Source organism: Chaetodon trifascialis, chromosome 3, assembly GCF_039877785.1.
Source record: "Chaetodon trifascialis isolate fChaTrf1 chromosome 3, fChaTrf1.hap1, whole genome shotgun sequence".
In the NCBI taxonomy this organism is placed as follows: domain Eukaryota; kingdom Metazoa; phylum Chordata; class Actinopteri; order Chaetodontiformes; family Chaetodontidae; genus Chaetodon; species Chaetodon trifascialis.
Window position 1 is genome coordinate 15,568,994 of NC_092058.1, and position 25,270 is coordinate 15,594,263.

A 25,270-nucleotide genomic window follows, 5' to 3' on the forward strand; every position below is an offset into this window, starting at 1 on the left:
CTCACACATACACACATTTCTGCACCTCTTTTTTTTTCCATGAAGTACAAATTTTTGCTCATTATATAAATCTACTGGACAAAATAATAGTTTGACAAATAGACTAATAAATTACAAGCATGACAGAGAGGTAGAAAAGCAGATAACCAGTTTTGGAACGGTAAAGACTCCATGCTGGGAACGAGCGCCCTCTTGTGGCAGACATATTGAATTACATAAACAACACCTCAAGTTAGTTGTGAATGCATCACTTCAAGTAATCTCAGATGCTGTGATTTCATAAATGTAAAATAATTGTCATATAGTGATAAATCCTGTTCATTTATGGTGTTGATATGTGGAAATGTGTTCACTGTGCTGTCAGACAGACAGATCAATATGCTTTATGATGATCATGATGCTTTTTTTGTGTGTGTGTGCTGTTCTTTTTGAAGTCTTTTCTAAGTGAGGGAGCCGTCACTTGGCTCAAAGTAATAAAACAGAGTGTTCCTGAAAATCGGGCATGTCTGTTCATCCTGTCTGACTGATGAAGACTCATCACCTTTGTCGGTGAAAGGATATTAAGGACTGCACATAATGAGATATGCTCATAAGTAGTGTATAGTAGAAAACAGACAGACAGACAGACAGACAGACAGACAGACAGACAGACAGACAGACAGACAGACAGACAGACAGACAGACAGGCTTTCTTTAAACCAATTTGTTTAAATCAGTCAACCCATGTTCTTCCAGCAGGTGGTGACTGCATGCTGATCTCTCATGGACTACAACCACAACCACACTTCTATTCAACCTGTTACTCTTTTCTACAGTTCATGTTTCTCAGTTCACTACAGACCGCCAATTAAGAGTCAAGATGACCAAAGAGTTGAATAAAATCCATCCATCTGTAACCATGTGTTCTACAGGCCACAGAGGTTGCAACTCATTCATGCGTGACAGAGATTAAATTACCAGTAAATAACTTCATTATGTCAAAATTATCAATGAGTTAATATTATTGATCTCAGCAGTATAGTTTTCTCTTTTTCAATTTACTCTTATTAGATGTTATTAGGATCTCACAATGTACTCATAATGCTTATAAATGGCCCTTGTGAATGTCATACTATTATATTGTTGGATTTTTATTGAAGCGCATATAAAGATCATTCAGAAATTTGTTTTGAAACGCATTATGTATACATACATTAAACATACTTTTATAGACTTGGCGATTTTTTAATAATCTATTATCTCTTTACACGGACTTTAATGACAAAGTATTTCAGTGTTGTAGTTGGAAGGAGCAATTTTAACTAGTTGATATAGGACTACTGTTGGGTCAATTAATCCTGGTTATGTATTTATTTCAATTCAGTGTGTCATACTGTGCAAGCTGAAAAATCAATAAAATCTTAAGATGTAACATTAAACCTACAATATTTCCCTCAGAATTTGAGTAGAAGTATAAACTAGCATGAAATACAAATACTCAAGTAAAGCATCACTACCTCACATTTAAAAAACAAAAAGTACAGTACATTAGTGTATTAAATGCAATTGTCTCGCTTTTTTTGTGATGCGCTTGTTGTTAGTTTCCGCGCACACCGCTTAACACGGCACTCACACAAAAGCTGTTAACAGCATTTTATTTTCTTATTTAGCTTATCTTTTACCAACTATCAGAGATTAAGCAATTTACCAACTATCCTTCTATTACACTTGAGCTGCTGTAGCTGCTTATGTTGCTGTTAATGTTACAGTCTGCTGCTGCTACTACAACTTCAGTTTATAAAACAACACTGTAGACAAAATCCAGTTTTGACTTGGACTCTCGGAGACACCTATTAAAAACGCGAAGAGTGCTTCACGGAACCGTCCGAGAAAACGCCTTCAATCTGTGAGTTTTCAGATGCAGCCACGGCCGGTGTAGAAATCAAACGCTGCTCGGTGTGCATGGAACGCCCCTCGACTGTTTGACGTGTCGGGCTGCGGGCTGTGTGCACTGTCCTGAGACAGCGTGCTGTGTATCTGCTGCCAGACGCTCTGAGCCCCACAGGGAGAACACACACGCCCTGCTGTCCTGAACATTTTTAGTTGTAGTCACCTGCTGTTCAGTCGGAGGTGGAGGAGTTCGTAACTTACACTTTTATCCGAACAGTACCCGAGCACCCTCGGAAGCAACTCGTTCCAAACAACGCCAGGGCTCCACGCGAAGGAATGCGCGTGAACGACGACACCTGCGTCCGAAAATCCGCCAGAAAAACATAACGTTGTGTCAGGATGGACGGCTTCAACGCTGCCCTTGTTTCGTCTGTGGGGGGAAACGACGAAAACGCTGCTGTTGGGAAAGCTCCGAGCCAGGTGCCCGTGAAAAAGCAAGCCGTGAAGAGGCACCACCACAAACACAACCTGAAGCACAGGTACGAGTTCCTGGAGACCCTCGGCAAAGGAACCTATGGCAAAGTGAAGAAAGCCAGGGAGAGATCCGGCAGACTGGTGAGCATTGATGCTAACCTTGTCTAACTATTTTTACTGTGTGAGCCCCATTGTGACCCCTCTATGAATGCCCACATCTGCACTCCGTGGTAAGGTGTGTGTGTGTGTGTGTGTGTGTGTGTGTGTGTGTGTGTGTGTGTGTGTGTGTGCGCGCGCGCTCTAGCCTACTGTCCTATCGGCCACCTGTTGTTTAGACGTCGAGAGCTATTCTTAGAAGACGTGCAGTCTGCACACAGGTAGTCCACATTTGGGTTTTAATCAGGTGGAATTTGCTGTACAGGTTTGGCTGCAAGTTTCTCCTGTAAAGAGGTGGAGAGCCATATTACTGAAGAGTAAACTAACAAAAGAGGCGAGTGTGCTTGCTGCTGAAATGTTTGTCTGTTGCCAAACCAGCTTAAGTTTGCCTAAGGCTTCATTGTGTTTGTTTTCTGGGGGGGTTGCGCTCACTTTTCCCACTGTTTTCTGAACACTGCGTCCCGTCTGTGCATTTGATGAGAACACTGAATAATCTGGTTTTAAGGTCTAATAATTATGTTAATATAATCCAAATATTTTATTCTAACCACCTTTATCGGTGGTTTTCAAAAGCTGTAGACACTTCTCTGTTCGTTAACTTTTTAAGGGTTGAAAAGTACAGAATGTATTCCATCCATCCATCCATTTTCTATGCCGCTTATCCCTTTCGGGGTCGTGGGGAGAATGTATTCCCTCTATGTAAATTAATTTAAATTATACTACTATGTGCTGTTTTTTTGAAGTACTACTAAGTATTTTCACCCCAGGATACCAATCCCCACACAGCTGCCTTTACAACAACAAGTTGAAGGTATGAAAGTAACATGCAAGATCATTTGACAACAAAATCAGCACTACAGTTTGACATCATCCTACAAAGACAACAACAGATTCCTGTAGATGTGTCACGACTAAAGAAGTTTTTAGTCGCCTCCTCTTGGTTTAAAGGAAGCATAAAGGAAAGGCGTTTCACTGGAAAATGAGTGTCACGGGAGGGAGTTTAAGACGGGGAAGTTAGGTAACTTTCTTTCTGTTTTCCTGATGAGAGGGGGAAATTGCAACTGGCCTTTCAGGTGGATTCCAGTTCCCCATGAGCTAAGGGGAAATGGGAGCTATTTAGGTTGAGATAAGCCTCTGACAGGGACAAATGAAAATGTCTGTAGTTGAAAGATAGCAAGATTTATCTGCAGTGTGTCCCAATAAGATTTTTTGTTATTGAATGTTCAAGCTTTTTTTTTTTTTTTGAGACAATAAAGTAACCCAAACCTGATATGAACGGTGGTAGACTGAACATGAGAAACACCTCAGTATGATGCAGTGCAATTCAACAGCACCACAGGCTACCTCCTAAAAAATGACCTTGTTTAATCAACAAAAAGGAAACGCCACAACCTACATGAAAGTGGGATTTCCTGCAGGGCTGCTGTATTAGGCTACAGCAGTTTTAACTTGGCGTTTCCAATAAATGGATGACTGGGTGCAAACTGTGTTCTACTCTTCATAATTTGCATTTGTTTTGTTTCCATAACCTAATGTGTCCTGCATTTAATCAGGAAATGTAAATTTCAGGCAAATGATCACAAAGCCCAACTATTTTCCACTTTTGCAGGCAGATGGCTTCAGATGAAAACAGAATTCCCTTTGTCACGTCTATCAGAATTTCTCTTTGTTAAGAAATCATGTTTGGTATGAGTGAATGTGCACAGAAGTGAAGGAGATGCGTGAGGAATTCCCCTTCGATACCTGCAGTAAACATGAAGGGATACAAGTTCAGCCTTGTCTACACGCCCATCTGAGCGCTGACACAGTCTGACATGACATGCTGCTGCTGCTGCACTTTTTATAGGATGAGGAAGGAATCTTCATGCCTCAAACCAATGTTCAAATGTCAAAACAGAGATTAACCAAAATGTATGTTTTTGAATCCACATTAAAAAAAACCCCACAAACATCAGTTTGCTTCAAATGGAAATAGCAGAAACATTCATTTGCTTTGTTTGTATCTACCTGCCTCCGTACGGACAATGTAATAGGAGTGACCTAACACAAAGCATGGCTTCATCTCGCGTGCGTTGTTGCACTGCAGCTGTTCCCATTGTCTAAATGCATAAGTTGGATTACATAACCTATTTTGGTTGTGGGGGCTCCAACATGCAGCGACGAAGGGTTGACCTCACACTCAGTGAATGACATGTGTGTCGTGTGTGTGTGTTTATCCAAAAGGACACCCCAATTAAATACCTTGATTGTGTTGCATCTGCTGTGGCGTTGCAGCCGTATACCATGGTATGAAACTTTTGATGGTTATCACACCATACACATTTCCTTTTCTACAGTGTTGATACTGTTCCACCTAAAAAAAACCCTTCATACTGGCACTTTAGCTAGTGGCTAATCAAATAAACCATGCATTTCAGCTCTAATCGGCAGCACTGCCCAATCACAAGCAATCAGTCAACATAAATGCCATAAATAACTGTTTTAGACAAAAGATATATTAAACTTAACAGCCAATCTGTGTAAATGTCAGATTTATGTCATGTGTATGTTTCAAAGTTAGCTTGCTGTGTTCATGCTGTTTATAAAGAGTGTCCAAATATCCAGTTAAGCTAACGGTGTGGACGTTTATTTGGTTATGTAGGTTAATGTTACTGACAGTTGGGTGATTTGAGGTATATTGTGTAATTTTTTAAAATGTGGCATGTCTGAAGTGTAGACCAGCTGTTTTGCTCCTCTCTCCAAACAGGTTACGTATTAGCAAGCTAACGTTAGCTTTGGCCGGGTGGTGCAGTTAGCTATGCTTCAGCTTCACCTGAAAGTGTTTTCAGGTGCAAAAATCTGGTTTTGTTGGTACAGAAGCTCAGTGTTAAATATCAATGATTTCAACCTCGGTGTCAGTTGCGTGGAACAAACTGACTTTAACAAAGACCGCACACATACAGATCACTGCACAGTGGTGTGAACTCATCATGAGTGTGAGTTCAGCCCATCTGACAGCTATACAAACAAACACAGGAAACCTGAGTTCCCAGAATCAGGAAGAAAGTTTGAGTGGTGTGAATGTAGTGCCGATCTGGAGGAGAATCCAGGCCAGACAGTGACTCATGACGGCAGACAGTTGAGTGTTGGGACTGATATGACAAGTCGCTGCTTTACTCATCCCCCATGTCTGCAGCCTTGAGGGTTAGAAAGGAGAAGAAACAAGGACACCCCGGCCTCCACCTTTACCATCTGGTGCCTCACGATACCCTTCGAAGTTGGGGTAGACTGATGACGCACTCAGTGCACAGAGGAATCTCAGGCATCTGAGCTTCAAACAGACAAATGCAACATAAGACATGCACAAGCACTTGTCAGAAGCTTGTATGTGATATGTCTATGAATACAGACCCCAGCAGATCCTATTCAGGCTTAAATTTCCTTATTCTACGAGTCTCACAGACATAACAGCAGACAATAGGTTTCTTTGCAGCAGACAATACTTGACCTGGCGTCCCCTCTGCCTCGCTACAAACACCATAGCAGAGTTTTCGGTTCACTGCCCATTGTTCCTCTCACAAGAGGACGGCCTTCAGATAGAAGCCAATTCTTATTAGATATTTGGTGAATGTTTTGTTTGTTTTTTTACCTTGTTTTGCTCAATAGACAGGCCTAATCTGGCATATTAATTTACTAACTCCTATTGTAGCAACAGTGCAGCTGCTGGCTATTGTGTTAATGTTTTCTTTGTTATGAAAGCGAGATTACGTAACGTTAGACAGAATAAACAAATCTTACAAATGAAAATACGAATTCAATTAAAGGCACCCATGCAAATTTTTGTACACAAGGGTTTTGCTGCAGCAGTCTTACTTGGTCTGAGATGACTGGTGGCTAATGTTAACTGATGTTGGCAAAATATGAAAAATAAACATTGTTGTGTAACTGATATTACAGACTGTCTTTACTGTCGTATTGACTCATCTTGACTTGTGCAGCTGTCACTTGTGGCCACAGTGGCTGCTGTTTGTTAAAATCATTGCTTTAATGTAAATATTTGATTCTCCTCTCAACTGTGAAGCTGTGTTATTGCACTGATTAGTCTCTGGAATCAGGCTTCTAATTATTCTGTAAAGTGAAGTAAATTTTTCTCCAACACTCAAATATTCTTCTTTTTTTAAGGTTGCTATAAAGTCGATCAGAAAGGAGAAGATCAAGGACGAGCAAGACCTGGTTCATATTCGCAGAGAAATCGAGATCATGTCCACACTCTGCCACCCGCACATCATCACCATATATGAAGGTACGGCACTCAGAAATGTAATAATTGTACTGTAGAGGCGACTGAATCTCTGAGCCCCATGCGAAGTGAAACCTGGATACCTGGAAAAAGACGTCTCTCAATCAGTCTCTGTTTGAGATTCAGAGTGTGGTCACGCAAGTCTTTGTGTTGAAGACCGATGCTACGTTACGTAAGCACTAATACCCTGTGGTACCCCGTCAGTGCTGCAGGATAATGTGCAGAGCCTCGTGTCTTCCAGTGCCCCTCACGCCTGATGAGATGGTCATCGCCAATGTTTGTCCACCTCAGTGCATGTTTGTTTGCAATACAGTCATCATGGGGCCCAGTGCATCCTAATCAGAGTGAACTGGGGGTTTTACAGGTTTTAAATGCAGGCACGTCCTTAATTAAAACATGTCACGTTTTACGTTGTTGGTCTTGTAAAAGGATCTGCAGTGTCCAAAGTAGAATTTCAGTTGCATTTATGTGATATGAAGCCTTGAATAAAAGGAGTTTTAATGTTTTTTGATCTTTCAGTATTTGAGAACAGGGACAAAATTGTGATTGTGATGGAGTACGCCAGCCGAGGGGACCTGTATGACTACATTTGTGACAAGAGGAACATCTCAGAACGGGAGGCCAGGCACTTCTTCAGACAGATTGTATCAGCTGTCCACTACTGCCATCAGGTAAGGAGAATTTCTAAAACTAATGCTTTCATACAGAACATATAAAATTGTTCACAAAAAATCTAATAATTATAAGAACTTCTCAGTGTGTGTGTGTGTGTGTGTGTATTCATTGGTCTTGTGTAAACTAAAGTTGTAGCTATGGTAGAGAACCTTTGCCCTCTTCATGCATGGCTGCTATGCCAAATCTAATGGCACAGAGCTCCACTCAGGCTAGCTGCTCTGCTAGTTTTTTTTTTCCAGGGCACTGGCACCCCCAAAGTTACATAAGGGGCATTATTCACTGTCAGCCTGCTGTTCTGAACAGGGAGGCTGTGAGAACGACACAGGGGGAGCTGAACAGTTGGTCTGTACAGAGCTAGCGTCAGGGCTAAAGGCCAGCACACACAGCATAGTCCCAACACACACACGCATGGTCTCACACTCTAATGAGGGTGTGACGGAACAGAAGGGCTCTGCACACGCACACACACACACACACACACACACACACACACACACACACACACACACACACACACACACACACACACACACACACACTCACTGTCAGTTGTTCCCGTAGTCCAGAGCTGTGTAATTCTGAACATTTACAGCACACTATATTTTAGTGTCTGTCCAGCACTTTGCAGAGCATTTATACATGTTTGCTGGACAATATTTACAGAGTGAATGGCCCTGTCATACTCTGTGTTAACCATCTGTCTTACTTGCGTCTTTATTGAGCGCCCATGTCTCGTTAAATATTTTCTTTTCCATCCTGAAGCAGGAGAAGGCAGTTGAAACCCTTTTTTAATCAGTTATGTATTGCACAGAGATAGATTTTAAAGTATTGCCTGCAGTAGTTTGTTCATGACTGCATCTTTAATGATAAATTAATTCCACATTCACAACCACAAAGAATGTGTCCTCAGCCACAAAAAATGTCCACATTTAAGAAGCAGTTGACCTGCATTTTTGAAAGGAAAACAAGTTCAAACTCTGCTCGAGTCAAAGGCATGCCCCCCTGCAGAGTGGAGGACAATGAGGCATAGCTGACATACCAGAAAAAAATCTTCACTTGAAAAAGGATGTGTTGTGGCCCAGTAAAAACTAATCCTTTTATGTAATATAGACAACCTCCAGTAAACTGGTGTGTCATGGCCTCGCTGGGGGAATCATCGCTGTGAAACAGATATAGCTTTGCACTAACCTGATATCTTTTTCTTTCTCTTAGAATGGAATTGTACACCGGGACCTAAAACTGGAGAATATTTTACTCGATGGCAACGGCAATGTGAAGGTATGAGTAAGGGGCATGTTGTTGTGCCATTTTATTTATTGAACATGGTTAGAATTATAAATGACATCATGGTGGTTACGACAAAGGAAATATTAAGAACCGTTCATATCAAGTATTTAAAGAGAGATTTCTTTGCTTCTAGATCTTGTGTAATAGGTGATTCACGTGAAAATCTTCAATATGTGAAATCAGAGTAGTCAGCGCTATGAGTAATTGATGAGGGGATAGTGATGCATATGGAAAAGTTTTCGGAGGTTTCTGATAATGAGACACCTGTCGCGGCTCAGCATGACGTCTGCTTCTTGTTCTTTCAGATCGCAGACTTCGGCCTATCGAACCTCTACCACGGTGATGAGTATCTTCAAACCTTTTGCGGCAGTCCGCTGTATGCTTCCCCAGAGATTGTCAATGGACGGCCATACCGTGGGCCAGAGGTGGACACTTGGTCTCTTGGTGTGCTGTTATACACCATGGTTCATGGCACCATGCCATTTGATGGACACAATCACAAGACACTGGTCCAACAGATAAGCACTGGAAACTACCGTAAACCCAACAACCCCTCTGGTGAGTCTTTCAACTTTTCTTTGAATGGTGAATGAATTATTTTCTCATGTAATGTATTAGATTTTCTTAGCTAAACACAAATAATAAGTTTCTCTTTTTTATTCCTCTCTGTCAGACGCATGTGGGCTTATCCGTTGGATGCTGATGGTAAATCCTGAGCGCAGAGCCACAATAGAGGAGATTGCAGGACACTGGTGGCTCAGCTGGGGCTACCAGCAGCCATTACTGGTTGAGACAAAGAGCAGTCCAGCAGAGCAGACCCCTTCACCAGCCTCTCCATCAGCAACACACCCGGCTGGGCTGGCTAGTGTTGCTAGTTGGCTGCGCCGCACATCCAGGCCTCTACTGGAGAATGGCTCCAAGATGCGCTGCCTTCTCCGCTCACAGGGTGGTGGAGGGGATGTAGTCCGGCAGCGTTCTCTGCGAAGGTCACGAAAGGAAAACAACGTCTCCCAGACCATTCATGAGGCCAGCACAGACAGTCGGCCCTCAAAGGGTATTTTAAAGAGACGCAACAGTGTGAAGCAGAAAGCGGTGAGTGAATCCTCTGCTGTAGGTTCAGTGGAGCCACACAACATTTTGGGTTTGTCTACACCAGCCAGTGCCCCTTCAGCTGCACTGCTGCCTCGCAAAGGTATCCTAAAGAAGCCCACAGAACAAGAGTCAGGGTACTACTCCTCTTCTCCTGAGAACAGTGACTCTGGCTGGGCGCCACAAGCTAAAGAGTGCCCTTCAGCACCGACTTATAGGAAGGGCATCTTGAAGCGCAATGGGAAGTTCTCCTCAGGTGGGCTGCAGGAGTTTGGCTCTCTGGACCAGCTGGCAGCCTCTTTACCCCGTGGAGGCACCAGGTTGAGACCAAGTGGCGCCATCAGCGAGGACAGCATCCTGTCTTCAGAGTCCTTTGACCAGCTGGATCTACCAGACCGAGTAGGCCATTCACCACAAATGGATAAACCGGCCAAGGCCAGCATGAGAGGATGCGTCTCTGCTGACAACCTGCTGGACATCCAAGAAGACGGGATTCTCGGGGATGGGTCGCTGAGGCCCTGGAACTGTTACAAGTCTGGGGTGGCCGACAGTGCCTTTTCCATCACAGACTGTGATAATGTAACTGAGGCTTACAAGCAGGCCATGGTCATACGAGGCACTGCAGCAAGCTGAAGACCAGTAATTAGTTAAGGACACTGACTAAAGACTTGGCTTTGATCCAGAATTTGTAGATGATACTGAAGGCATGATGGCCAAAGTGCATTATGTGAAATTACCTGCACACTGTACTGTAACTTCAGAAACTGCACAGTACCAAAAAGGGAGGAGGCTTCTTGTTAAACATAAGATTGTATTTTAGGTGGTGATTGATAAACGATTCTTAAAGGAGTCTGTGAATAGCTTGTAATTTGAATTTGAAGGTCACAGTATTTGAAAAAAATGGTGATTAACAGTACTGCAGTTGAAAATGTCCATTTCAAAGATTCTCATGAGGAAGAAGAGTGCTGCTGTTGGTCAATCAGGAACTCTAATTTTCAACACGAGAGCTTACTATCAAAAGTTACTGCATCGAGTCACCCTGAAACCAAAACGTTGGTCTTCAATGTCAGAAAGTAACAGTTTGCAAGCACTTTGTTCAGTGACAATAAACTAGGCAAGTGCACAGTCAAAGTAGGACTTTCGAGTATCACATAAGCCACAAAGACAGTTTCTTTATTGTCACCGGGACAGTTTGAGAAAGTATTTATGATTTAATGGCTCTCTTGAATTGTAGCTTTGTGATAGGTCATCATCTGTCTGCCCTAAGTTTATCTGCGATAACGGCAATAATTCCCAGGTTCATTGTTCGGAATGGGTTCACTCTTTTACCACGTACAACTTTCACTCTTTAGGATGTCAGGAAAATGACATTTTGTGGATACCAAAGAAAAGATTTGCTAATATTGGGCTTTTTGTTTATCTTTATTTTAAGCACTAGCAAAAAGTGCCAAGAGGATGTGTTCGTAACAACTTCAGCTCTCAGAGGCTTTTTTTTATTGTAGTTTTTTTTCTTGAAATGACATTTGGAGAATGACTTGAATAATAATCATGACACATCAAGCCTAACCAGTAGAACTGCTTTTGCTTCCAAGCATACAATGATACCGAGTACGCAGCTGGCCATGAACTCTGTGTATGCAGGTGGCAGTTTCACACAAAGGTGGAGCTCATTCAGTCACTTCACAGGTTTCTGAAGGTCACAAGTTGAATTTTGAAAAACGGTAACGTGCCTTTTGAAACCATGGACTACTCTATGCTGTGTATAATGTGGCACACACGTCATGTGTAACCTTTGAACTGAATTTTCAAGATAAGTCATGGAGCTCAGGTGTATTGAACTTTGCATTTTAATTTAAGATATCCAGATACCTGGGGTGGAACAGTATTTCATAAAAGCCGGATTAGAAGTTCAGCCGTCTAACTGTTAAAATGTTGCATCTTGGAGACTCAAACAGTAAAACAAAACCGATATCCTTGTTTTAAAAGTAAAATCATGAATAATGCAAACTGATGATCATTGATTGAAGTTGAAGTTTGACAAGATACTTTATTCCACCTTTTGCAGTTAACCTGTTGATTTCCTAATCCTGCCTTATCAAATACATCCTGGTGTTGAGAAAAAGGTACATTAGTATGTTGTGTTCCAGCATGAAATTTGCTGCACACTGGAGTTACTTAATTGGATCGGCATGCTTGGCATCAAATTAGAACATCAAGACAAGATGGTGCCTGGAATAGCACTTTATCAGACTTCATCGAAACCTGATAACTGTATAATTTATTTATCGGCTATGTAAGTATTGAGTCTTGTAAGAAAAGTTACACAAGGCAGAAACTGGAATGTGCAAACTGTGTTTTTTTCAGTTATTTGTGGTTGTGTTTTTTGGCACACTTCGAGGCTCATGAGGAATTTAAAGCCTGTATGTACACAGAAGTAAACTGGAAGTTTTTGTCATTTCTAATCTGTCATGGACAACTGATCATTTATTAATGAAGTGTGACACAGAGGAAAAAATGTTGTTAGCCTTTGAGACAGGTCTGAAATGGTATGTTTAACTTTTTTTGTACAATACAATGTGCATCTGTGCATTTTTTTTTCTTTAACGGCAACAAAAACCACATTTGCCAAAGTTACTGGCTTATCATTATATGACTGTGATCTGCCATGTGACCTAGATGAGGAAACCAATAAAAAAAAAAAAAAACTCAAGTGCTGGCTCATGTCATTAGTGACCTACAAGTTTTTATGTTGTACTTTGACATTATCAGTTTATAATCACAAGGTAATCCAGTGCTGTGTTGAAACTGTGAAGGAAAGTCTATCGAAACCCATCAGAACTCTCCAGATATAAAGCTAATGTTATGATTTCCATGAATTCAGATACATCCAAAATCTATATGAATATTTATTAAAAGAAGATACGTATCAAATGTGCAAACATTGCTGCTAGGATTCAGTGCAATTCAAACACCAGAATCTTTCAATATATAATAACTTGACCCCAAATATGAATCAAAGGCACAATCAGAGTCATATTCTCTTACAAAGCTGCTTTAGCAACTCCAAAATACTTTAAAACAAGCAGCAACGGGGTGGACAATTAAACGAATCTCAATCATTTCTCAAACTGCAGTAGCACTACACACGTTGAACATCTCCAAAACAATCAACATGCAAACAACAATTAAGACTAAGGAGGAATGGCATTTAGACACATTTCGACTGGTATTCAGGCTTCTCGTTCTGTCTCATGGCTGTAAATTTACAATTCATTTTAGCCATTCGTGGCAGGGAGGAGTGTTTTAACCTGATGTCAGTGCAACATCCTGAATGTCAGCAGGGGTGTAGCTGATTTCTGAGCAGTGTGCTCCCGATCTGCAAACACTAGCCTGGAAACAAGAGGGCAGGCCGAGCTCCAACACACTCCTGAGCTGGTCATAACAGAGGAGGACAGGTTTCTGTTCAGGGTCAGATTAAAAGAAAAACAACCAGAAGTTCAACAGCAGGTCATGGACAGACTTTCTCCATGGATCTTGACCAATATTACGTACTTTCCCTTGGACTGTTTGATCAGAGTGCTTGCTAAAATGATGACAGTGTTGACAACGGGGCAAAGTCAAAAGAGATATCATGGAAAAATGTCAGTTAAACATTACCCTTACCAGATCAATGGACAAAAGGTCGGCCAAAAACTTCATAACCGAATCAGAAGGGACCACAGCGTCTACTAATTGTAGCCTCTGCGTGGCAATGCTCACACAGGCACATGCAACAGTGGAGGGCAAGAACACGGAAAACCTGCAGTCTGGCGAAAAAAGAGGAAGATCAATGACTTTAGAAATGAAAAGAATCATAAGCAGTGTTTACTAATGAACAGACCGCCTGCAGCTCACTTAAGGCTGATACATGTGAACTTTTACCACAGTGAGACAAGTCAGTAAAAGTTACATGTAGACAATTAGACGGATTCCACCATTGTGGACACACCCTGATAGACAAAAGCAAATACTCAAAGAGGACACTTCCCAAAACCTGATAATCTGATACTTTATCCCCACTGCTTCAGGCAGGAGAAATGCTGAGACAAAAAGTCAACCATTGAATCTCTGCTCAGACACCTTTCTGAGCGGGACACAATGTCGGGAGCCTGGAATTGTCTAAATTTTATGGGCTGTAATGTCATAGTGTGTCCAAAACAGCACTAACCGACTGTATCCCGGTGACCTGCTGCCTCGGGCAGCATCACAGAGATTCGTGGGAAATCAGCCAGCTGAATAGTCGGACGCAGGTCTTTCACAGCAGACAATACAGGATTACACAAACTCAGCTCTCTGTCTCCAAAATGAACTGCTGACACATCGTAATCAAACTTATGGCTGCTTTGTGTCCATTGTCCACTGCGTAGAAAGTCATTTAATTCAGGTTACTTTTAATGCTTTCTAACAAAAACCTTATCACACTGAATCACAAGGAATGATGGCTGCTTTTATTGCACTGCAATGGCAAAATGGCCCTAAAATTAAGCACAAAAATCACTGACTATAAAAGAATATTTGGCCAAACATGTATTTTAAAATATTTTTTTATCAACTCCTGATACATACTGTCCTCTGCTGTATTTTATTTGGAGAAAAAAACACCTCATGTGTTGGTAATTCAGTTATGTAACTCACCAGTGGCTGCCAGGGCAATGAAGGCGTGAACGTGTCTGCGTATGTTTGGAGGGTGGTGGAGCTGAACAAAGGGGAGAGCATGAAGAATTGGCTCCAGGAAGTCAGAGGGGACCACAGAGGCCAAACACCAGTCCAACCTGGATACCACCGCCACCTCCCACTGCTGCAACACACACATTCCTCTAACCAACCCATCAAAACACCACTGCGTGAAAACATCCTCATGATACAGAAATTAGAGATCAGCAGAATGTCAGCTATTTTTCCCCCCCTTTAAACCCCTAAAACAAAATGATGTCTACCATCTAATGGGACCTTTCTGGGCAGCACTTCCTTAAAACATCTTACACCTAATTAACTAAAGTGAAATGAGTTGGGTATGAGCCAGTGACTTTGGGATGCCAGGTCTTGGTGAATATTAAAGCCCTAAATTAGATACCAGTGGTGGTTAAATTAGTTGTGTCTTGTCTCAGTCTTTATGTAGAGATATAATAGAGTGGGTGTGAGTTAATATTAGATCACTTTCTGAATTTCTGCACTTCCATTTTCCCCAAATCCAATGTGTGGTGTATATATAAAATGAAGAGTTACCAGGATGTCTGAGACTGAGATGGAGTTGTCTGTGTAGATAGAAAGCTTGCTGGCAGACAGCTGGACAGTCTCTCTCATTTTGGAGGCCAGGAACATGCAAACAGCCCCTAAAAGCTGCAGTTTGGCCTTTTCAATGGCAAACCGGCTCAGGTAACAGTCCAGGTAACGCACCGCCTGCGGGAACACCTCCTCCTCACACTTCTGCTCCTCACACACCTGGAAAGGAGGCGGCTGTTGTACTTCAAGTTAGCTATATGAAATATAATCAATATAGTTTTGACTGATTTGCATACCTGAAACATCCACACTGTCAGTGTCCTCCGCATGTACGGCTGGATGTCCGTCTGGACTCTGCCGAAATACGATGACACCTGGCAGGTCTTCTCCATGACCGTCAGGTGGTGCAGTGCTCTCTGGTCGCCGGTCACGACGTGGTCGCAGGCTGCGCGGAGAATCACATCACGCCGCACGTGGCCGCCATTTGTTTCTCGGGATAGACCCAGAAGCTGGCCCTCTTCATAAATATCCATTTGACTAAGTTAAATGCCGTACCAATCAATGTGGTTTGGAGAAATCGTTAAAACATAAAAGAACTGTTAAGCGCCATGCTGCGTCGGTTTAGCTAACTTTAGCAAGCTAAGCTAAGCTAAGTGTCACGTAACGTTAGCTCACGGTTCTTCGTTTAAAAGCGTCCCGTTCAGTCATAACAATCCCCTGAGAGGCTCATGTGGGTGTCATATATGCTTTTGAGCCAAATTTGAGAAGTTTCATCCTAGTTTATCACAAAAAAATAAACTAAATAAAATTAGTCAAAAATGTCAACCTAGCAGTAGCAGTGTCCGGCTCTGTGGGCTACTGACCGAGCTGTAAGGGGCCAGCAGCAGCCAGGGGTGAACTCCAGTCAGCTATAATGTATTTAGTGCTTGACCCTCAGGGTTAATATGGTCCTCAATATATGGTACACTTACAGTATGGGCATGTATTTCCTATTTGGAGATACTAATGTTTTGAAAACCAGGCTGTGACTAATTGTGTCATGATGACTGACTGGACCATGTCACATTTCATAGGGCTGTCTCTTCACCATCCATCTGGTGTCAGGCTTAAACAGTTGTGAACATAAAATGCAGAGAAACACATGATCCTTGAACAACTTTTAAGGACTCTTAGTTTTTAATCCAAACTGTTGCTTCAAAACACCAAAGTTGCTCTTAATCAAATGTACATGAATACCAGTTTTTGCCGGCTGAATAACTGCACTGCATCTGCAGGAGAACAGATTCATGATGTGAAATTACAACAGCTTTGTCACTACTGCTGTGCATCCTCACATCAATCCAAGCGGGTGCTGAATTATGGCTCCTGAGATACAGCCATTAAAGTTTTCCACATGCTGAAGGAACCATCAATCATTTGCATCAGAGGAGAGGAGGAGGAGGAGGATGTGCCAGACCAGACTGAATCCTCCTCAGTCCATTTCAACTGTAGCCGGGAGCCCAATCTCGACATCCCTTGACTCAGAGTTTTGCAGCTCTCTGCGGATCTCTGCAGAGATCTGAGGGTGCGTTTGAATCTTGAGCAGCTCCAGCAGCGCTGTCTTCTGCTCGGAGCCCAGGTCAGCCTTGTAGCGCTGAGCCAGGGTGAGTAAACTCTGATGCCACAGCACAGGAAGCACACGTTTTTCACTACGGAAGGACAGGAAGTGGTGCACCAAGGCATCTAGGACACGGAAAGGCAGGGCATATTTCTTGTCGAGCATGAGTCGCAGGAAAATGCTGTTGGCGCCGTTGTATTCCATCTCTGCCAACTTAAGCATTGCAGCACTGAAAGACAGGAAAGACAGTGTGTGTTATACAACCCTCCCATGCTATGCAACCTTAACCAGACTTTTACTTGCCAACAATATAAAATACAAAGAAATTTGGCTGAATCTCCCATCTAATGATACCATGCTGACATCTGTCTGCTGGTGTGTGAGCGGAAACCTCACCTGGAGTGCAGCACAGGGATTGAACACTTTGTGAGTATGCTTCCAATGATGATGGCTTCTCTGAGAGTACATGTCCCAGATTCACACAGAGGAATCAGGATACCTGTGTGACAGCAGAAGCACCAAGTATTACAACAGTATTTGAGCATTATATTGCCATATGGTGGGCAGAGGGGAAAAAGGCTGATGCAGCAGAGGACGTAATAAACGTGACTTTTAGTATTTTGTAAAGGGATTACTCTGACTAAAGCACAAAAAACACACCTCCAGTAATGCAAGTCAATAGCATCCTCCATAATGTTGATGGTACAGATTCTCAGGATTAGGACTCGACCGCGCTGGAGAAGTGAGTATGGCTGGCAGCGTTTGAGCTTACAATACTGTGCATTGACAGTGTAACACTAAATCCCTTCAATCTGGGTTTAAATACCACAAGACTTTGATGTGAAACACCCATGATTTTTTTTTTTTTTTTTTTTGTATTCAGGAACTTCTGTACTTCACTTTCTCAGTCACACTGAGGACACCATCAACAAGTCAGACATTAATACTGTATGAAACTGACTGAAATTAAAAATTGGCAGACTGCCCCTTTAATTAAACCCTTGCAGGTACTTATGATTCACATACCAATAGCTGTTCTGCTTACTCTGATTCAAAAGCACATAGCCAAGACTGTTCATTATGGGAATGTCTGTAGAATTTGGTGACAGTGTAATTCAAGATCTGACATTATATTGCCCATTATGTATTACACTTAATGATTACCCGAGGTCTGATTCTGTGCTGTGTTAAGTTTACTTTCGTTTTTGTTCACATGATAAACTAAATGATAGTCTAAATGATAGTGTGTTCATTACATGAACATCAAATAAAGAATCCCTTCATCAACTCAATTTATTAAATATAGAAATTCAATTAAATGAACTCCAGTAATGGAAGAGTTAATGGAAAACAGCAGTGGCTGGCGGCCAGTTAGCCCTCTGACTCACGGTCTATGTGATATGGAGCACAGTGGATCTGTGAGCAACACTGACACCTAGTGGTATTTTCTCATACTGGTGGTTTTCAAAATTTGGGTCACGGATGTTTGGAGAAAGTAGTCCCGTCAAACTGGGACAGTTTATTAACACGCAGGACCAACAGGATTAAAAGTGAAAAAAAAAACAAAACCCTCAACCATCACTGGACAAATTCATTCTAGATATATGAAGGATGATTTGACCCAATTAAATTGGGAGTGTTTTAATTACTGTGTGTCCAGAGCCAATGGTGTTATTTACCCTGTGGACACCAACTAATCCTCTGTCAGTGTCCTCAGAATAAAATTTCTAAATTTAGAGCTGAAATTAAAAATGTGACACGGCCCAGAAAGCTCGTATTCTTTGCATCAAGCTGTCAATCCTCTCTTCCATTCGCTTCACCCACGTTTTATTTTCCAGCAGTCACATGTGACGAGAGCTTAGCCCAGCATTCACACAGCATTTAATCAAACAATAACTAGCAATGCCTAACGAGATGGCTACTGTGTACAGGACTGCAAAGCAGATCAGGGACTATTTTACCTTAACACAACACTGATTTTACCCTCAGAGCTCCTCTATATCACAGAGGTGGGATATTATTTTACATCCAGCTGCTGGAACCTGCTGACAGCAGAAGACTGCTTTTCAGCATGGTGTTAAGTTACTCTTTAACAGACACAAGATTAATATTAGTTAGGGCTGCAACTAATGATTATACTCATTACCAGTTCATTAATACTTGTCTTATCCAACCAACAAAAACCTGATGATGTTCAGTTCATTTTCATGTGGGACAACAAAAAAACAGCCCAATTTAAAAAAAAGATTTGCTTGAAAAATTACTTTCTTTCGGACAACGAATCAATTAAGTGGACAGTCGTTGTAGCTCTAATAATAATAATCTTCTCACCCTTAAAAAAAGAAAGCTAGTTATCCTCTAAGAAAATGTAACTTCCCGTCATCTCACCTTTAAACCACGCTCCGGGTTTGAACAAGGCCTTCTTCAGAGCGCTGTAGAGGTGAAAGTTGAGTCGCTTGTACTCTGCGATGTCATCCCGCACTCGGGGCAGCAGCACCAAGTTGTAAAACCGCTGAGCCATTCGCTCCTTCAGATTGGATGAGAAGATTCTGTAAGAAGAGAATAGAAAGGAAACATTTCATTGTACCATGTTGAAATATAAGCAGTGTATGTGATAGCTCTGCCGGTGCAAGGTCGAGCCCAGTGGAGGCTCACCTTGTTGCTTGGTACATGGCAGCTGCCGTCCAGGTCTCAGGCTCAGTCAGGTAGAGAACCTGCTCCCAGTTTGAAAGTGCTGGGATTATTTTAAAAGCCTTCGGCAATTTACCGCTGCGATATTTGGACAGAACCTGAAGAGAACAGAAATGACATGAATCTACATGAACACTTATTTCAGATGTTTAGGTTCTCCAGAGCACCTCTTACAGAGACCCGCAGCGTGTTTGTTAATTTGTGCAAAACACCTCCACCAGTGAATAGTGCTTAGAGGGATACTGGTACACAAACGTGACTTATAGTCACACACACTGCGTCACGCAGAGGTCTGAGCCTTTAAGAAACGGCAGCTGGGGTTAACGGCTTTGCTCGAGGGCACCTCAGTACCTCTGCTTTTTCATTTCCTCACCCAGATTAAGGCCACCATCCTTGTTTGTCATTTGACTATACGATCACCTGTTACCAGCGAACCTGTTTACCTGTGGAATGTTCCAAACAGGTGTTTTTGGAGCATTCCACGACTTCACCGGTCAGAATAAGCATTTATAAAACTCAATGAAGCTGATGAGGTCAAACATTAAATAAATTGTCTTTGTGCTGTTTTCACTTGAGTTAATGTAAAAAAAAGAAACAAATTATTTAAAAATTATCACATTCATTTTTATTTCTTTTTTTTGGAATCAGGGTTGTAATTATGTGACTTCTAAAACCAATTGGCTGCCATATTTCTCATTAATGTAAATCACTTTGTAGAGATTTGCTTTCACTTTGACGTTTCTGTTTATCAGTGTCAAAAAAGAATTAACTCCCCTTTGATTAAATGTTGTAAGACAATAAAACACTGTAGCAGGCAGGTGGGTGAAGAGAAAACACATGTATCGCTGGAGCCAGCTACACATGGGACCAAATTAAAAGCCATGATAAACCCTCTTAATAAGGATTTTGACCACCTTGCGTCTCCAGAGCACAAATACAGGTCTGAAACACCTGGATGAACACCATCTGTCCAAAACTCATTTGGTGTTTTGATGATGGTGTGGGAGGGTGCTGTCTAATTCATTGGTCCTACATCAACAGTGGCTGATCTGAACTGGGATGTGAAGCCATAGTATATGACAACCATAGAGGGACTACTTGTTCTCTCTATTCCATCATCTTGCATTCATTATTTTTCTTCACTTCTTTATAGAGTTGGTGTATCTTAACTCACCTTACTGACGCCTTTGTATACTTCTATTATCCTGGTATCCAGCTGATGCACTGGACACCCCGACACCTCCGACATCACTGTTCCTACCTCTGTCTGCTTTTCTGTAATCTTCTCCATGATAATATCAGCCAGGGTTCGTCTACAAACAACACAAAGAGAAAACACGGCTAAGCACTGACGTCTACAACTAGTTTCGAGATAAAGTCAGGATTATGTTGCACTTGCCTCATTGGAGGGTTTTTGTTCATGAACATTTCAATGGCCTTCTCATCGTCAGGGTCAACGACGACCTCAGTGTCACACTCAGCATCGCCGTAGCCAGCACCTGCTGCTCCCAGCGCAGGCCACTCCTCGTCCGAGTCTGCATCCTGAGAGCCAGAGCCTAAAATTTGATGACAAGATTAAAATTATCTGTTGGATCTTCACACTTTCACTCTAAGATACACACTTTACAGTCTTACCTCTACTAAACACATTATCCAACTTTAATGAATTGTGTTGTTTTTTTGTTTTTTTTAGTTTTGATCGAATATTCTGATTGTGTTACTTTTTAAAGAACAAGTTTCCGTATAGTGTCATTTGAAAGCAAGTTCTGCATAATTAACATCTGAAACTACAAATTACTTTCCCATTTACTTAATTCTCAAAGTGTACCAATATATATTGTAGTGGAGTCCGGTGTTGCTAAACACACCAGACTCTTTTCAAATATCTGTCAATTTCAGTAATATGGACGCAGTGCATACTGACGGGGACAGACCGCATTACCGAGAACAGTGACCGGTGTTTTCTTCTTCTCCGGTGCCAGGCCATATTCTGTCTGAAGCTCCTCTTGCTGGATTCGGGCCTGTTGTAAGATTTTCCGTGATAGACGCTCATCTACGTACTTGTCCTGGTCTTCCGCCCGGCTGTCTCTGATCTTCACCCGGCCTCGGGCTCGGAGCGTGTCCGCCTGCAGGATCTGGTCCGCCAGCGCCAGCCCTCCTCCGCTCGTCTCTCCTCCTCCGCCTTTAGATCTCTTCACTTTCGGCATCACTGTAGTTTGACAGAAGACGTAGTGAAAATGCTGATATTCTTTGCTGGCACGTGCTGCCTAAAATCTGTGGCTAACTACGACTGTAAACAGTCGCTGGTTCAACACGTGTAAACGTCCATATCAAGAGGAAGTGACGTAACTACGTAACGTAACATCGAAACTTCTTTGCGCTAGTGCACAAATGTAGAAAAATGTTAGCTATTGTTGTTGACATTTAAGTGTTTTATTGTCGACGCTATATGCATATACAGCATCACGAATTGTCAAGAATGTGTCTTAGGTGTTTAAAATGTTAAATATGCCTCCATATATGTACCGGAAGACTCACTTTTAACCCGGAAGTATTCAACCGAAAGCCGAGAAAACAGTTGGAACAAAACATCAATGGGGGTCACTTGGTGAGATAATTACTTCATAATTTTATCCATATTTGAAAATTCAATAATGTTTGGAACATTTTCTCCTTAATTTACAAATAGTTTCATCTTCAGAGTCTCTCCTCAACCATCATTCAGTTTCACTTATACGATGCTACGCAACACACAGCACCTCTGATAACGTTACATGCTCGTAAAAGCCACAAAGATGCTAAACGGCGCCCCTTCCCTCCTGTTTACGCCGCTGTTTTCTAACACGATGCCGTGCTATGTCTGTCCCGCAGTGTGTGCCAGGTGCCGGTGGCTGAGGGGAAGAGTGTGCAGCAGACGGTGGACATCCTGCACAAGAAGCTGGAGCAGCTGAGTGCCGTGAAGCAGGGCAGCTTCTGTGTGGACTGTGAGACATACCATGCGACAGGAAATACCAGCGGTATCATTTCAATCTCTCCTTCATTGAGCATGTTTGTTTGTTTGTTTGTTTGTTTGTTTGTTTGTTTGTTTGTTTGTTTTTAACTCAGTCGTGGTGCAATGTAACTAAGTACATTTACTCAAGTACTGTACTGTACTTAAGTATAAGTTTTATGCCACTTTCTAGTTATGCTCCACTACATTTCAGAGGGAAATCATTTGACAGCTTTAGTTCCTAGTTGCTTTGCACACTACACATTAACAGCTGATAAATATGTTTTATTGTAAGTTAAACAAGCCAACACTTTATAAAAGTAGAGCTGAAATGAATAGTTAATCAGCTGATTGACAATGGTTTAAGTCATTTTAACATAAAAAGATTTTATGGTTCCAGCTTCACAGGACTTACTGCTTTTCCTTTGAATTATTTGAAGTCGATTTGAATAATTTTTAAGGTTTGGACTGTTGGTTGGACAAAACAAGCAATGTGAATATAATCGTTAGCTGCAGTCCTATAATGAATAGTCTAAATCAGCTCCACCTCAACCAGCTACAACAGTAAAATCCTGCTCTTACATTAATGCATCATTAATAATAATCTAATGATATGATATATAATAGTGTAACAGTTACAGGGGACATTTTTCTGCACATTTCTGTGAGTACATTTTCCCCATTATACTTAAGTAATATTTTCTATGCAGAACTTTTGCTTGTAACAGAGTATTTTCACAGTGTGGTATTAGGACTTTTACTTAAGTAAAGGATCTGAATACTTCCTGTCTTTCTGATAGTTTGTGTAAAAACAGTAGGGGACCGTAAGTCTTACATGCATTACAGGAGCATTACTCTGTCTCATTGTAGTGAGGAGGGACACAGGATATCCCTGTGATTTAGTGTTTAAAAAGAATGGTAATAGCCCAGGCAGCAGAAACCAAGATATCCTGAGTTTTAGACAATATTATTGCTCCAAAATCTCAGAATCATAAAGCAAATCAGAATCAGTAGCAACATTCTTTAGATGTTATAGTAAATAAGGCTGAGTGTAACTCCTCATGATGAGTTATCTGGTGTTCATGTTAAAACTGATGAAGTGTGTTATCAGTTTCAACAATAAATGATCATGTGAGTATCCTGCATTTAAAAATATAAGTGGCACTGCTGTATATCGTGTTGTAACAAGTATTCACATACACATGGACAGTTCCATCGACTGCTACATACTCAATAATGCTGCTGGCCAATTTAAATTGATTTAAATCCTGTCAGCAACTACAGAGTCAGAATCAGAAAAAGCTTTATTGCCAAGTACGATTTTACACATACGAGGAATTTGCTTTGGTGAGGTTGGCGCATGACACATCTGATAAAAATAAGCTATTAAAAAGTAAAAAATATAACATTATAAATACATATACACAAGTCTGTTTTGTTTTGTTTTTCTTTTCCAGAAGCACAGTCTGTTTTTTCAGAAACACAGTCTACACTGTTACAATGTACAGATTGCATTGTGTGAAAGTAAAAGTGTCTCACAGTGACAATGCTGAAGTTCCAGTACTTGAAAACTGTACAAAATTACATTATTTGAGTGAACAAACGTCTTTACTTGGCACCTCTGACAGTAAGTCTCGCCCGTCTTTTACAGGCCAGCCGTCCAAGCTCTTATATGTGATGCACAACTCTGAAACTCCCCTGAGCTGCCTGGCCTTGTTTGAAGGCGGACCCTGCCTGATAGCCGACGCAAACTTTGACGTTCTCATGGTGAAACTAAAAAGCCACTTCCAGAATGCCAAGGGGCACAAAGTGGAGTGTCGTGGCTCCAGATACCGCTACTGTGATTTCTTGATCAAAGTCGGTACTGTGACAATGAGCTCCAGTGCCAGAGGGATTTCAGTAGAGGTATGTCGTTAAGTGAATATTAGCAAGAGCAGAAACATTCCGTTTTCCCACTGTGACAGCATTAATGCTCGCTGTGTTTCCTCAGGTGGAGTACTGTCCCTGCGTGGTTCCAGGGGACTGCTGGAATCTCATGAAGGAGTTCATGCAGTCCTTTCTCGGCTCCAGCGTCCCTGAACTGCCGTCTGTGTTTGCTGCCAAGCCCGAAGGACTCTTCGCACCAGCTGACTCCGTTGACACCATGACTCAGTACCTGGAGTTATTCAACAAACTGCGTAAACTTCAAATCCCAGGAAGTAACGTGCGTTGAGTTGTCACTGGCAATGGAGAGATCTATTTTTTACATTTGTTTTGATGTTGCTTTAATTCTGGTCCTGTGGATCAACATGGTATATAAGCATTTTTGAAAGCCTGAAATTTTTATTTCCATTTCTGGAGCCTCAGTATTGTATGGCATCTTTCTATTTGATGACAACATCTTGTATTAAAGAGACCTAAAGGAGAACAGTAGCCATGGTCTCTGTGTTTCTGGCTGTTTATACTGTGATGATCCTTTATAATCATACAAACGTCCTCTTGGTGGGGCATAATCTTCTCTAGAGATGTCTAGATCTACATTGTGAACACATAATGGATAGTTTTTCTATTGGTTTATCTTATTAGATTTCCTGGAATGGGTGGAGGCTTATGTTTAATGAGTTAATAAAGTTATGAACAAGAAAAACCTTACAGAACCACGCACGAGGATGTCTGTAGATCTGTGCAGAGACTTAAGGATCTCAGTTCAATGATGGTTTACTTTCAGGTTATTTTTTCATGATAGAGGTTTTGACTTGTAGCAATGACATACAGGTGATGTGAATGAGGTTTTGACTTGTCAGAGGAGGAAACTATTAAAAAAAAGAGGATTTGCAGGCAATAAAGTGTGAATAAACTAATGAAAAAAAAAAGCTGGCAGAGATGTACAACACTCCCATGGTGCTTCTGCAAATGACTGACT

General features: G+C 41.6%; 4 protein-coding genes across 4 annotated transcripts; 2 read left to right on the forward strand and 2 right to left on the reverse strand.

The window, feature by feature from the left end:
• The first annotated feature begins 1,983 nt into the window (after positions 1-1,983).
• On the forward strand, positions 1,984-12,519 carry nuak2 (NUAK family, SNF1-like kinase, 2). The gene is made up of 6 exons (XM_070959659.1): positions 1,984-2,484; positions 6,661-6,781; positions 7,298-7,449; positions 8,666-8,731; positions 9,046-9,298; positions 9,414-12,519. Exons 1-6 carry the CDS (start codon positions 2,269-2,271, stop codon positions 10,460-10,462), a joined length of 1,857 nt encoding a protein of 618 aa, XP_070815760.1. The 5' UTR covers positions 1,984-2,268; the 3' UTR covers positions 10,463-12,519.
• A 613-nt stretch (positions 12,520-13,132) lies between these two features.
• On the reverse strand, positions 13,133-15,690 carry ccnd3 (cyclin D3). Its single transcript, XM_070957769.1, has 5 exons — positions 15,388-15,690; positions 15,095-15,310; positions 14,504-14,666; positions 13,493-13,635; positions 13,133-13,288 (listed from the first exon to the last, which is right to left on the reverse strand). The coding sequence occupies exons 1-5, from the start codon at positions 15,622-15,624 to the stop codon at positions 13,133-13,135; spliced, it is 915 nt and encodes a 304-aa protein (XP_070813870.1). The 5' UTR covers positions 15,625-15,690.
• A 555-nt stretch (positions 15,691-16,245) lies between these two features.
• bysl (bystin-like) lies at positions 16,246-21,716 on the reverse strand. The gene is made up of 7 exons (XM_070959053.1): positions 21,322-21,716; positions 20,779-20,935; positions 20,554-20,692; positions 19,344-19,477; positions 19,077-19,237; positions 17,085-17,187; positions 16,246-16,917 (listed from the first exon to the last, which is right to left on the reverse strand). The coding sequence occupies exons 1-7, from the start codon at positions 21,584-21,586 to the stop codon at positions 16,563-16,565; spliced, it is 1,314 nt and encodes a 437-aa protein (XP_070815154.1). The 5' UTR covers positions 21,587-21,716; the 3' UTR covers positions 16,246-16,562.
• A 23-nt stretch (positions 21,717-21,739) lies between these two features.
• On the forward strand, positions 21,740-25,210 carry med20 (mediator complex subunit 20). The gene is made up of 4 exons (XM_070958208.1): positions 21,740-21,987; positions 22,251-22,396; positions 24,020-24,273; positions 24,359-25,210. Exons 1-4 carry the CDS (start codon positions 21,974-21,976, stop codon positions 24,578-24,580), a joined length of 636 nt encoding a protein of 211 aa, XP_070814309.1. The 5' UTR covers positions 21,740-21,973; the 3' UTR covers positions 24,581-25,210.
• Positions 25,211-25,270: the final 60 nt, after the last annotated feature.